The sequence below is a fragment of the Amphiprion ocellaris genome, chromosome 1 (assembly GCF_022539595.1).
Source record: "Amphiprion ocellaris isolate individual 3 ecotype Okinawa chromosome 1, ASM2253959v1, whole genome shotgun sequence".
Classification (NCBI taxonomy): Eukaryota; Metazoa; Chordata; class Actinopteri; family Pomacentridae; genus Amphiprion; species Amphiprion ocellaris.
The window spans coordinates 21,743,392-21,758,346 of NC_072766.1; the positions used below are offsets into that span (position 1 = coordinate 21,743,392).

Genomic DNA, 14,955 nt, shown 5'->3' on the forward strand with positions numbered 1-14,955 from the left:
ACATTATTAAGAAATGATCATTTGTCCAATAAACCATAGGGAAATAACGACAAGACAAGTTAGTCACCTGTGAATGGATGCATGCTGCATGGGCTATATACATATATAGAGATATATGTACGCAATGTGTACTTAAGCACATTTCCACACTTCAGCATCTTGGGCCCACCTCCAGAGCAGTGACTCCACTCTGTTGATGATGTCAGCCAGATCAAAGGGCAGAGGCATGCTGGGGTCATCCACACCCCAGAAGGGCCGGTCCACTGGGGCCTCCTCAGGGGGTAATGTCTGGGCCAGACTCGAGTGGCACCTGAGGCGACAGGACACAGGAAACAAACAAACCCATTAACTCCTCCCTCTCATCAAAACCAACTGGTGGACGCTCATCAACATTAGGGCACACTTCTGAGCTCACTCACAAAACTTTCCACTAGTGTTTTTCACCCTGCTACAGCTTTGACAGGAGGCACTGTCACAACACACATATGCTCTGGTTCCATGTGATTTTACATTCATTTCCTGGATAATTACCATTTATGTATCCATACCCACTACTTGGCAAAACCTCACCTAAACCAAATGATTTCCATCTTCACATCATTAGTAATAATAGTACATACGATATAACTAGTGCTAGTGAATATACTGTGACTATAGTTTGAGAAGATAAACACAGATTTTTTTTTTATCCGGTCTTTCTGTATGGACTAATAAAAAGTTTAAAGGGGTCAGTCCTAGAAATATTAAGCTGTTCAGTCAATAATATGTGTGAAGGTGTGTTAACCCTGCTCTAAACACGTCAGTATTGTGTGTTTGACTAGAAGGTAAGAAAAGTAGGAGGCTTGTATGTTCTTTTTACGACTCCTAATAACAGTGTACCCGACTATAACCTCCTTGATAGGAAAGAGCAAGTTTGTCAGCATAATCTATAAAAGACAGACCATTTTATATTGTTGGTACAAATGTTTTGCATAGTTTTTTCCCCCCTAACACATATTTTTAAGGACATTTAAATAATTTCTCTTTATACAACTTCTACTTGCTTAGGCAATGCAAAAATACTTTTAAGCCAGTAAAGTTCATTGAACTGAATGGAGCTCAGAGAAAAGGGGAAAGTCCTGTGTCAGGAAAGTGTTTCTAAAGCCATAAATGACAGCAACAGTGACATGGTGATGAGAAAACATGATATCATGTATCATGATTAATGCCCCATTCATCTTACACACACACAGCAGGATGCTTCCACGAGAACATCACTCTCTGTTGTTGCAATCATGACAGAGCAGTGAGAAATCCAGCCTTTACATGTCACTGCATGATTTGTATATGATTAATAATCTGGGGTAAGTTGTAATTTTTACAGTGTTTGGAGCCCCCACAGACCTTGGCCACATCTTTTGTCAGACCTGTGTAAATATTTACTGCTGTGACTCTGTGTTGCTCTCTGCTGTCAGTGTAAATCTGCCCTCCCTCTGCCTCTTGACAGATGAGAGTGACCCCTGACCTGGAGGTGCAAAAGGGAGATGTGGAGGATGGCATTTTGTATGTTGTGTGTGTAGTGCACGCATGTGTGCTTGTGAGGAGTGACCCAAGAATCTCCTTCTACAGCCACAAGGCCAGTTATATTCCCCACTCAGTCATTATGCCAGGGCCTGTCCTGTCATATCTCTTTACCCTATCCACACCCCAAAAAACCTCAAACAAGCCCCTCACACACACCCACACGACCACCACCACCTTGTGGCCAGCGACTGACGGAAGGGATGAAGAGGGCACAGAGAGCCGAAGAGAAGGATATGGGGGTCGGTTATGGATGAGATGAGGGGATGTTAAAGTTGTCAGGGGACAGCCGGGGGCTGCCACAATTTGTGGTTATATATTTTCACTGGAGCCACTTAATGTTCGACTGGCTCTCGGCCTAAGTGCTGCATTTTGGTGCGGTTAGCCCTTTAAAGAGCTGCTGCATTATGGTGGTGAGGAGCAGCATTAACATCCACTGTCCAATATATCTTCAGCGCTCTGGATCAGGGCCTGATAATAGCATCTGTTAACATGCACTAAGTACCATTATGTAGCACATCACTTCATAAATAATACGATTAGGCGACCTTGGGGCTTTGCGACGAGCCGTGTGTTTAAATGTTCTCATCATTTATTTAGGGTGCGAATTAAAGGAAGCACCACTTCAGAGGAGAAGGAGGAGGAGGAGGAGCAGGAGAAGGAGGAGGAGGACATGGCTGGCATACATATCTACAGGGTATGTGAGTGCAAACTGACCCAGACAGCACACACACACACACACACACACACACTGTGTGGTTCTGCTGACATCAGCTTCAGGACACCACAGGCCAAGGGAACCCGGGCTTTTGATTTGGTCTGATTAAGTATTCATGCAGTAGAGCTATGAGAGAAAACACTTGCCTCTTTTCTGCTGCCCTGACTTATAATGAAAGGCTACATACCGTAAAAACCCGACTAGCTGCCTTCAACAGAGCTGCTGCATTTCTTTGACAAGGGATCTTGCAACATTAGCTTGCAAATAGAAGGCTCCTGGTTTACCAGAGATATAAAAGATATCAAGACTGGAAGCCTATCAAAGATAATATAGTGAAGGTAATTCAGCACACACTTTTACACAGTCTACCACTGTTCACAGAGTTCCGTCCCTTGACTGCTAAAATGGAACCAAACAAAAAGTCAATATCAAGCGAGGTGCCTTAAGCTCTCCAGGGCTCTTGCTAGAAATTCTGTGTAAGCCAAGGTGGCGTACAAACAAGGCTCACCAAAAGACTTTCCCATGGCAGAACAGTCCACCTTAAAGTTAAGGTCAAAGACAAAGAGGTGTGCATGTGTGTGTGTGGGTGGGGTAGGGGGCGTTAAAGAGGGAGAGAATGTGTTTGTGAGTCCAGGCTGTTCCAATGGATTAACCCCAGACAGATATGGGCCTAACTATCCCATCTGGCGCTCGGTCAAGAGAGATTGGCAATACAATCACTCATTTCAATTTGCCCTGAAACCTTATAGCCTGGCAGGCCCCCGCTCAAATGGTATGCTAATGTGAAAGGTATCTAGGCTTCTATCGCCTCTATTCCACAGAGGCCTTTCCCTCCATGCAGCACAGTGCACTTGAACTGCGGCTGGGGCGGGAGCTCCACGGCCCTCGCTGCAATAAGGGCCGGAGCCCCCTTTGCGCTCAAACTAACCACTTTAGCTAAAGTGAGTGTTAATTATGGACAGGCAAAGCAGTCAATAAAAGGTTAATGTAAAAGTCAAAGGATAAATTCCTTTAAGCATTGCATCATTCCACCATCTCCGCGACCAACACACTGCTCGCAGGTCTCCTAATCAATACGTTTTACTGTAATGCGCTCCCCATCGATTTCCTCCCCCCTGCTCCATGGTCTGGGCTCCATCACTTGGTTAAAGAAAGGAAAGGGAAAGGCAGAGAGAGGTAGGGTGAAGAGAGAGAGAGAAAAACGAGTAAATAAAATGATTAACCTCGGTTTCACTTTGTTGTTTCACTCATACACTCTCTGTGAAAGGCTTGTTAGAAGGGTGCAGGGTGGTCCAATATCATCACTGCCATCACCTCCATCCCAACCATCCCAATCATCAGCATCATCAGTCCACTCAATCTCTGGCCAGTGTGTAATTGTGTAGCAGTACTCTCAAGCAGGGCCATACATTAAAAGGCCCTCTGCTCTTAACAGGATGGAAATCCGCCTAATAGACAACATCAGTGCTTCCGACTCATGCAATTACACTGATAAATGCACAATTGTGTCAGGCGAAGTGAAAAAGAACCCAGAGAATGTAGAGAGGAGACAACACTTATTGCATTATTGCTATACGAGGTCATTTGTAACCACATGGGACTGGACAGCTTGAGCTGCTAGACTCACATCATCTTAGGACATGCCAAATATCTTTTCCGAACTTGTCAGCTGTTTTATGTGAAAGTCATGCAAATGACCAATATGTTCCACTGAATGCATGAAACAGCCAATGATACCTTAAAAAAAATGATAATACCATTTTATCAAATGAACTCCATTCACACAAGTCCCCTAAATCCACCTTGCAAATTTTCCTTACACACTGTTTATAGTTTAAAAGTTCAAAAAAGTTATGAGTTTCATGACATTCAAAAGTAGACGAGTGTTGATGACTTTTTAAATCTGTGACTCCAACTACCTGAACAATATGAGCATGGGTAGTGCTCCGAGAATCATTTCCTATGCAGTATCTAAACTGGACCAAAAAATAAAGCTTGCATAAAGGTACAATGAACATTAATCAATCATCTGAGTCAGTTTTGATCTATATTATACGCTTGTGCTGATCAAGGGAAGCAAAATACCTCAGATCACCTGCTTCCTCGTGCTCTGACTGTGCTTTATCTGACTCTCTAGAAATTTTGTGCAGGTGTGAATTTTTATGGTTTTGGCAGCCTGAGTGCCCGATAGCTGAGAATGCAATCAAACAAGTCATGAAAAAACAGGCATGTGTCTCATAAATCAGCCTGCCCCTGAAGGTAAGGCATGCAATCACGTCCCAAGGAGAGAGAAGAAAGAAAGAAGTATATTATCCATGTACATTCTGTATATGCAATACCGTGTAAGAAATGAGTGATTGAGCACATCTGTCTTTGTATGTGATGCAGTTATATAAAAGGTGAAAAAGACAGACAGATAGCATTTATCTACATACTTATCTTTCTACTGTGCTGTGCAAGATATTAGAGATGTTGTGGAAAGGGCAGTATAACAGGCAGTCATTCAGAACAAGGCCCAACCTGTGAAGTTTGGATCTCAACTTACACCACACGGGACTCCAAGGGTCCTGTGAACTCTGAGGGCTGCCCTCGTTAGAGCCTGAACGGTGCCTCAGATCCCCAACTACCATCCCCAACTCCTATTATCCCAATCACTGCCACATTCAGCGTTAAATGTAAAGTGGTGCAGAATGTGAGCCAGCCAGCCAGAAAGAAGAAAGCGTGGGCAGGGCCGCGTCTTAACCGTTTCCTCAGGATCAATCAAATGCTATTGTGTCTGCAGACAGCTGCTGACTGTACACTTTGTGAGTGTGTGAGGTGGGCAATTGTGGAGAAAGAAACAGAGAGGGAGGGGGAATCATCAAATGCATGACATATGTTCCTTTCATTTTGATTCCCTCTAAGGAGCCTGGGCTAATAAAACTAACATCTGATGCACTCTTTTCCCCTTTAATTAATGGTTGTGGAAACCACGCAAAAATGCATTAGCAAAAGGGGGGGTGGGTTAGGAGACGAGGTGGTTGCCGCGTGGTGCTTTCAACACCCCCAACCCACCCACCCACGTGCCACCATGGCTCTGCTGCTGCTGCTGGGAACAATGATTCTGCCAGGGAGCATGGGTACCTTTGGGTGGGGCAGCCCCTTCCTCAGACTCTGTGAGGTCTCCCTCTTGCCAGCTGCAGTCTGGACTGCTCATTAAACCACATGAAACAAATAAGGCTCATTATTGGCATCTCTAGCCGGTTGGAAACACAGGACCATGAGTTTGCATTGGGCCCATGTGCTGTAAATAGAGTTAGCTGGAATCTTACAGCAGGAACAGAGAAGTTTCGTTGTACCTGCACAGTCTCTGCCTGCTTCACACCCTGCGTTTGATGTGGTCTGGCTACGTGCCCCGTCTAGAGCAGGGGGAACCAGATGTAACAGAAAAACACACACAAAGCAAGGTAGCCTCTAAACAGCCTTCATAATTGGAAGCAATAAAACACTATTGCAGTGTGGAAGTGCAAAGGAGGCAAGCCCCTCAACTACAGCTACTGCTCTCAAAAACCAGGTGGACGTCCATTAGGTGCTTAACAGCGTAACAAATTACCAAACACCCTGGCCTGCTCCTTCTCCTCCTCAGGCTACGGGATGGAATGTGGCCTAATGTCAACACAGGCGCAAAATTTACGAGCAGACAACTATTGTTCAAACGCAATCAGGTTCTAATAAAAAAAAAGGCAGGAAAAGGACAAACAGATAGGGCCCTCCTGGCCGTTTACTCTTCCGACAAGGGGTGGAGAGACAGATCACCCCCTGGGGCTCCGGGTCTGTGTGTGTTCATGAGTCTATGTCTGAGAGAGAGAGAGAAAGAGTCAAAGTGAGAGTATGTGTGTGTGTGTGCATTTCAGACAGAAAAAGAGTTTGTGCGTGTGTTCCAGGCTGACTGAGGAGGAATGAAAGGGGCTGTGGCTTTTCCCCTACTAGCCACCTGTGCCAGGCTACAGGATTGTTCAACAAGAGCAGCTGACTTAAAGGAAAAGTGAACGAAAAAACCAAATGACAGAAAGTTTACTCTGAGCCTTGTCAGTAACACCGCAAAGATAACGCTAAACAGGGATGGCCGCCTAGCTCAACTCAGCATCCAAAACGAGACACACGTGGCCAAATACCAGAGTGAAACATTTTTATCTATACAGGCAAAACCAATTAGAGCTGGTTCTGAAGAGACACAGAAGTTTTTCCTGATGACGCTATTTATTTATAAAGCCCAGGAGAGAAAATGGAGCAATAAGAGGACTTGATGGCGAGGGTAAAGAGGTTACGAGCCTGCGAGTGATTGCACTTTTTCACAGCTCGGCATTGCGAGGCTGTAAATCTGCTGTTAGGAAATCAGGAAGATGGTTAATGTGGCGTTGGGAGCACTAACTCTTAGTTTTTCAGGGCAATAGCATACCGTTGCTGTGAAAACTTGTTGTGCTGAGAGTGATCTTGTAAAACGATCATTTTTAACCCTTATCCCTCCCCCTCATCGCAGGCTCCCTCCCTTCTGGCCAAGCGTTAGTGCCCTGTGGGCATCATCTGAATGGTGCAATAAAGCTGGTGATGGATGAGGCTTGCCTCAACAGCAGTACAGCCGAACCATTGGACGACACCTGACCCCAGTCACATGATCGATCCAGCGCAGGCACAATTCCCACCTGTCTTCAGGTGACAATGGCGGGGTCAAGCTGGCCCAGCTAATTATAGTCTATTGTAACTTAAATTGCCCAGTTACAAGTCATCCTTCCAGCTCCAGGGGATGTGGTGTTAAGTTCTGAAGCCTTTGTGTAAAGCAAAACTGTGAGATAGAAGCTTTAAACTGTTACACAACAGATATTGGGTTTCAGAAATGTGTATATTAAACTGCTTTACAAGAAGAAGAAAAAAGAGACAGTGAATTAGCTGTTCCTTTTAAACAAAGCATGGGAACAAACAAGCAAGTCTTTGAGAGCAGGAAACGTCTTTGAATAAATATGACATTTTGCTCAAACTGCATACAAAAAGTCACCTCATTGTTGACTCTGCTTGTCATGATGAGATCACATAATAGGCTCAGCAAACCAGTGATAGTAAACACACTCTGCTGAGGCAGTCATAAATCTTAAACCCAATAAATTGGACAGGGTCAGGTGTAGGCTACATGGCAATCAACAGGACATTCTTGTTAAACAAACAGCAAAAGATGAGCACTTGATTTACATGATTATAATGAACATTTTAAGCATTTAGCATGACAAACAAAGGAGTGACACACAGTAGGAGATGATGTTCCCAAATGGTCAACAGCACAGCAAAAAAGTCAACAAAAACTCACTGTTTACAGGACAGGATGTACTAATTCTGAAAATGTCAGGCAGGGTATACAGTAACTTATGAGCTGCATTTTCCCAGATGCCTTTTTCCCCCCAGAAAACCTACTTTGTAGAAAGTCCCAAAGTCAGTCAACTTCTTATCCAAGCATGAAAGAATCCTGTAGAATTTGTAACACAGTGTGTGAGTGTGTGTGCATTCATGCGTACACATGTGTATGCTGTGCGTCCGTGCCAGAGGAGCGCTTTCTGCCAGGTGTTTGAACTTCTGCATCACCTGGTACTCCTGCTGCGTGAACACGAGTTTTGTTTCACCCTATTAAGTAAATAGTGTAATTAAAGGGCCTCAGCATTTAAAACGTTGTGAACAGCCAGCAATTTGTTTGGAAGAGCAGCCAGGCTAGGCCCTGAGGCACTGCACTGAACAGGATGCAAAAGGTTCATACAGCGAGCCAGGGAATGCAGTATAATGGTGTGTGTGGGTGTGAGCACTGTTCCCTCTAAGCTGTGCGCGTAGGCAATTGCGCACTGCTGACACGGTCTCCGCGCACAGAAAATCTGCGCTGTGCACAAAAAAAAAATCCAACCTAAACTGTAAATAAAATAAACACGTAACAATTCATTCTGTGCTATTTTTCAATGTGAGTCAGTGAGTGACTGGTGACTGGCTGCTGCAGCCAATGATGCGATTCACATACGTATATAGACTGTATATAATGGTATTTACGCAGCTAATCAACGTCAGGCGTCCTTATGTGCAGCCATCGTTGTTCTCATAGATATGAATGAGTAGATAGGACACGCCCCTTTGAGCTGCGTGCTACGGCGAGGCTAAGCTAGTGGGGGCAAAGTTTCAGTGCATTCTGTTGATGTAGACGACGTGAAAACGGAAACGAGTATGCTGGCTCACTGTGCTGCATACAATTACACACTACGTCGTACGATTGAGACAGTCTGAGGACTGAAATCTTCTAAGTTCCTGAGTAGTTCTCTGTTAGTTTGAACCTTCAGACAGTCTGACTGAAGTTTTAAAAGTTTCTCAGTACTTCTCTGTTAGTTTGAACTTTCTAGTTAACAGAAGCCTTAAAACTTGTAACCATGAGTCTTGATTTCACATTTAGACCATCCATCTGAGTTCTTCTCAGACCTTCACTTGTGGGTTTTTTAGAAATCCTCAACAAACTTTGATTCTCTTCACTGAACAGTAAAGTTTGTGGAGATCAGAAGGTAACATTAGTTTGATCGATGCCTTCAACTACTAGTAGACTTTATCTGGAAAGCAGTTTTCTGAAATTAGTTCTTAGTAAATCTGTCCACAATCAACCAAGAACATAGAAAGAGGAAATGTTTGAAGAAACAACTTGATGATTTTGTTTCAGACTAGAAAATGCTTTAAGAACTTTGTCTGTTTTTGCTCTTTTTCATCGTTTTATTGTCTCTTCTGTTTAATTTGATCTTCTAAAGTCTAACTGGTGTCTTTTGAAATGTTTCGTCTTTAGTTTGATTCTTCTTAAACATTTAGTTTTGCTCTTTTCTAACCTTTTATTCTTTTCTAATGTCTGATTTGATTTCCAAATGTTTTGTCTTTTTAATGTTTAATTGTTTTTTTCAAATGTTTTATTGGCTTGTTTGAGTTTGTTTTTCTTTCCTAATATTTAATGTTTCGATTAAATCTTTAAGGTTTTTCTTTTTAAATGTTTTACCACCTTTCAATGTTTAAGTTTCTTTTTAAATGCTTCATTGTATTTTCTGTGCAATTCCTATTTGAAGTTTTATTGTCTTTAAGATGTAATTTTCTAATTAAACATTTAATTTTTTAATTAAAGGTATTGTCTTTTTTTTTGGCCTTTTTCAGCTTTTTATCGGATAGGCATAATGAGAGAGAGAGACAGGAAACGGGGGAGAAGAGTCAGGGGAAGACATGCAGCAAAGGACCACTAGCGGGACTCGAACCCGGGACGCTGCGTCGGGGACCAGCCCCTGTACATGGATCACCCGCTTAACCTGTTGAGCTATATGGGCACCCATGCTTTGTCTTTTTAAAGGTTTAATAATCCAATTAAATGTTTTGCATTTTTTAAAAGGTTTAATAGTCTTCTTGTGCAATTGTATTTTTTAAATGTTTAATGATGGAAAATATTTTATCTGTAATTTTGAATATTTGTATTTTAAAAATTTTGTTTAATTTCATACTGACATGTATTGTATCTTGCTGAATTATCTAATTCAATATTTTGTCTGTTTAATAGAGTTAAACATTAATTACAATTAAATTATATTAAACAGACAAAATATTGAATTAGATAATTCAGCAAGATACAATACATGTCAGTATGAAATTAAACAAAATTTTTAAAATACAAATATTCAAAATTACAGATAAAATATTTTCCATCATTAAACATTTAAAAAATACAATTGCACAAGAAGACTATTAAACCTTTTAAAAAATGCAAATCATTTAATTGGATTATTAAACCTTTTAAAAAATGCAAAACATTTAATGAGATTATTAAACCTTTAAAAAGACAAAACATTTAATTTGATTATTAAACCTTTAAAAAGACAAAACATTTAATTAGATTATTAAACCTTTAAAAAGACAAAACATTTAATGAGATTATTAAACCTTTAAAAAGACAAAACATTTAATGAGATTATTAAACCTTTAAAAAGAAAAAACATTTAATTTGATTATTAAACCTTTAAAAAGACAAAACATTTAATTTGATTATTAAACCTTTAAAAAGACAAAACATTTAATTAGATTATTAAACCTTTAAAAAGACAAAACATTTACTTAGATTATTAAACCTTTAAAAAGAAAAAACATTTAATTTGATTATTAAACCTTTAAAAAGACAAAACATTTAATTAGATTATTAAACCTTTAAAAAGACAAAACATTTAATTAAAAAATTAAATGTTTAATTAGAAAATTACATCTTAAATTTCTTAAATCTTTTCAATAAAACTTTTTAAAAGTTTTATTGTATTAATTTTTTTCCTTTGATTTAATTGCTTTTTGTTATGTAGTTTATTTCTTTAATCTTCTTTTTCTGTCAAGATTTTAACCCCAACCTTAAAAATAAAATAAACCCTTAAATCACAACGAAAATACTTCTGTTGTCACAATCATGAGTTAGTCAATTATTCAGTTTATCAGTTCAACTTTATTTGTTTAGCACCTTTTACACAGATGACAAAACTAAACAAGCAAAGAGAAAAAATGATGATTAAAACTGAAAAAACATAAAAAAAAAAAAAAAAAGATTTAACATGGTAATAAAATATGTTGTGTCCAGGGGATGGAGGGAGTTTATTCAAGCCTTCTTGGGCTCACATGGGAAATCATTTAAAATATAAACTTGATATTCAGTCTAAGGAAACTGCAGAATGACAGAAGAAGCAACAATATCTCCTGTTTTCTCCTTTAATGAGTCGACTCTTCTTGTGCTTTCACACCAAAGAACTACAGATTCTTCACAACCTGCTCAAACTCTTGGTACAGGACCTCACCACACGGGTCAAGAAGGTTTCTGTCTCATTTCTACTCTGAAGCTCACCTTCTCCTGCTCAAACTACTGACAAATGTTTCTGCTGCTCTAAAGTCTGCTCTCCAGAACTTCCTAAAAACTCTCAAAGTCTCTTCTGCTGCAGGTTGCTTTGTAGAACTGTTGCAGAAAACCTCACTAAACCACATGGAGGGGCCTCAAGATAGTCGTCCAAATGAAACCGTACAAAAACCAAACTAGCACAACCCAAATGCTAAAGTCTCCTGCAGCCTACCAGAGAACCTCTGAGAATAGAGAATCAGGACAGGAACTCTTACCTTCTGGACAACCAACGTTGGTTCACAAACAAGAATACAGAATGTGTCTGACCAAAAACCTCTAAAGACTCACTACAGCCAAGATAAAGACACAACTCAGCTGCACCAAATCCACTAATCACTGCACACATTAGCACCATGTGCTAACTGTGGCTAAAGAACCACATTTACCAAGACAACTATCCAGTACACACCCCTAAAACACACCAAGAAACACATTAAAGACGATTTTACTGCTGGAAGCTGCAAGCCAACGCCTAAAGAACAAACTAATGCAACTGAGCCAAACCCAGTTCACTGGTGAAGAGAAACAGAGGAAATGTTTGACTGCAGCTAAATAAAGCAGGAAGACACTGAGCTGCTCAGGTGTTCCTGATAACACCAAGCTGCTCAGGTGTTCCTGATAACACCAAGCAGCCACCTGGACAGCCAATAGGAACACAGCTTACTGGAAGTCCAGAGGGCTGGGATAGTGAAGGAAATTTAGTTTAAAGTTGAGGCAGAAAGTTAACAAAGAAAGTTGAAAACCACCTTCTGATACCTGAAATCTCTGAGTTTTCACACAAAGAACACCTGAACATGTCAAACTGGTTTCATAGTAGAACCATCATTGTAAAAACGTCATAGTATGGTGTGTTGCTCAAAAAACATTAGGACCCGGCTGTCAGGGGACAAACATGTAAGAAACATGAGAACAGAGAGAATCCAACCAGTAGGTCACAGTTTATCATCCCCCAGTCATCTCCTGAAGTCCATATGGTGAGAGACATCAGTATCTGGTTGTTAATTTACCAGAGGATGCTTATAATCATGCTGATGTGGTCTGTACTCTACAGTATTTTAGTGACTCAATAAATGCCTAAGTCAACCCACCCGGCCAGCAGGCAGATGGGTCCCCCCACATTAGAGCCGGGTTCTGCTCAAGGTTTTTTTCTTTTTCTTTTTTCTTAAGAAAAATTTACTCATAACTCTGATATGTTAACAGTACTAAATAAATCAATAAATACATGCATACACACAAAAATAAGTTAATACATTAACTGTGTTAAGATAAGATTTAGATTTTTAAAAAAAAAGTTGTTTATGTTTTTGCAGAATCCAGTATTGCTCACTGGTTGGTCATTACATTTTATTAGTTTGATTTCACTTTTTAAAATGATGCCACCTCTTTTCAGACAGAACCTGTGATAATAAAACAATACAAAATTTTTAGTTCCGTGTTAATAAAGCACTTAAAGCTTCAAGTATGGCTAAATGCTTTTTTCAAAATTAAATATATCACTCCTTAGGTGGTAGTGGCCCCAAGTTCAGTAAAGTTGGAAAGATATTCACAGATTCACACTTCCAGCATCAATAACTCATTAGATATAGGTTGTCAAAACATAAACGGTGCCTCTTTCCCATTGTTGCAAGGCAGACAATGTGCTACAAGCCCAGTTTTATCAAAAGTAGCTGTCTTTCAAGCTACAGGAATAACATTGGTGTCTATGGAGTGAACAGGGTCCGTCTGCAATTTGCAAAACCACTGCAACAGTAAAGAGAGACAAATATTCAATAACTTCACTCTTCTACATTGTAGTGTCACTAAAATCACTGCAGCCTTCAACTGGCTCCTGTTGACAAAGTGTTTTAACAGAAATGTAAATGCTGTAATTTGATTCTTTTAATGAACCATGTAACTTGAATGGATGTGATGCTGGTGTGACCACAGTGAACACGTCTGATGTTGCTCACAGTGGTCCAAGGGACGCTCAGGGAGTTTGTGTGTTTGCTCAGACTCAGGAAAAATTAGAGGGAACATTGGGTGTGAGTATATAAGTACCTGCCTATGCAGATGAGTTGGGGCAAAAGTTTTAGGTGGAGATGTTCATCACTCAATGAAACGGGATCTCAGTGTTAAAAGAGGCTCCTTGTGGTTTAACAGGTACTTAATGGTGTGATATTTGTAGTGACAATATCAGGACTTGATGCAATAATTGCAAGACCTAAATAACTGAGAGCTGTGTTTCCTAGAGCCCAACCCTTTTGTCAAAACGATACTGAGTAAAGAGTTGTGTTCACTGTTAAGTTAAAAAAACAAAAGTCCAACTCGAAGGTGACACGGGCTTGGCTTGTTTGCCACAAAGACAACAATGAGACAAGATCCAAAAGCAGAGCTCAGCATAATGAAAACGGAGGGATTACATCTGAAGCGGTAACAAAGATCAGCTCTCTTTATTAGTTTCCTCTCTTAACGATTTTTTCACTCCACAGACATCCACACTGTGCACTACCTATCCCAGCGAGGATGCTTCTTACTAAATTCTCTGCCATTACAGATGATCCAGGGTCAGCTGTGAGGAGTAAGAGAGGGATAACCTCTTTCTGAGCCCCACAGAAGCCCAGATGGCGGTGCGGAAGCTCTGATCCAAAAACTAGCTTACAACTCAATCACTGTGGCCGCATCTCCAAGTCCACAGTTTAACCCCCTCTGATGTCAGCCAAGGTCACAGATGCACACTTGAGAGGCAAAAAGAGCCAGGAGTGAAGTGCTGCCAGAGTCGAAGGAATTAGATCCGGGCTGAGTGGCCCTCATCTGGCTAAGCCTGGTAAGTAGCAAGACTAACAGGCTGAGGCACGGTGGTTTGGGTTCGCAGACGCGCGTACACACACACACACACACACACACACACCCATGCTTCTAAGCCTGCGCGCAAATGGACACAAACATAAATAAGGAGGTGAACACACACTACCATAGTCACACCACCAGATACATACACACCCACACACACACACGGAAGGACTCAGAGGGCTACAGATGGTGTGCCCTGGGCCCGGTGACTGGGGCTCTGATTGAGCTAGTTTTAGATCCAGTGTGGAAGCTGCCACCGTGCACAGGGCTCAGGGGCTGGGGAGGAAGACAAAGAACAGCGGAAGGAGTGCATGAGGGGAAGAGAACACAGGGTGGGGTTGAACTCCTTTCCCTGCATGGGGACTCCTAACATTTTTAGTGCAGCATTGACATCTCTCTGTCCATTTGTCCCTTTGCCCTACTGCCCAAATGCAAACCCCTGTGTCCCCACCTAATACTTACCAGTGCAAGCACACACACAACAAATACAGAGACACTAATAGACACACACACACTGGGAGCCAGCGGCCACTTCAGCCGTAATTCCGCCTGACTTCCGCTGTCTGACTGGCAGGAGACAGGGAGGGTGAGGACAACAAGCTGTGAATACGGGAAGAGACAGAAAATCATTGAGAACCTTGCCTTTATGAATCTTTGATGAGAGAGAGTGGGGGTTGGCGAGGGCTTTGCCTCTGGTTAAATCAGAGCATAGTGTGTGTGGTGTGTGTATGACTGCCAACAGAGGTTGAGATAAACAGGGTCTGGACCAGGCCCAGACAACTGCAAACCCCGCAGTCGGGAACATTTGTCCCTGCAATTAGTTGCTGTCCTCCCCGTTCATGTTGCAGGTAAGTGGTATTGGTAGCTAGCAAAAGAGCTACAGCTACGAGAGCCCAGG

General features: G+C 41.4%; 1 protein-coding gene across 2 annotated transcripts in view; it reads right to left on the reverse strand.

Annotated features, from left to right (window-relative positions):
• Nucleotides 1-14,955, reverse strand: part of fto (FTO alpha-ketoglutarate dependent dioxygenase) — a 123,322-nt gene that overhangs the window by 2,777 nt on the left and 105,590 nt on the right. Inside the window, exon 9 of one of the 2 annotated variants that reach the window (XR_008602343.1) lies at nt 68-310. Coding sequence is in view for 1 of the 2 variants with exons in the window: in XM_023265585.3 (XP_023121353.3) it covers nt 170-310 (141 nt within the window). In the remaining variant the exon portion in view is untranslated. The remainder of the gene's footprint in view (nt 1-67; nt 311-14,955) is intronic. The other variant, XM_023265585.3, reaches the window with a different exon arrangement.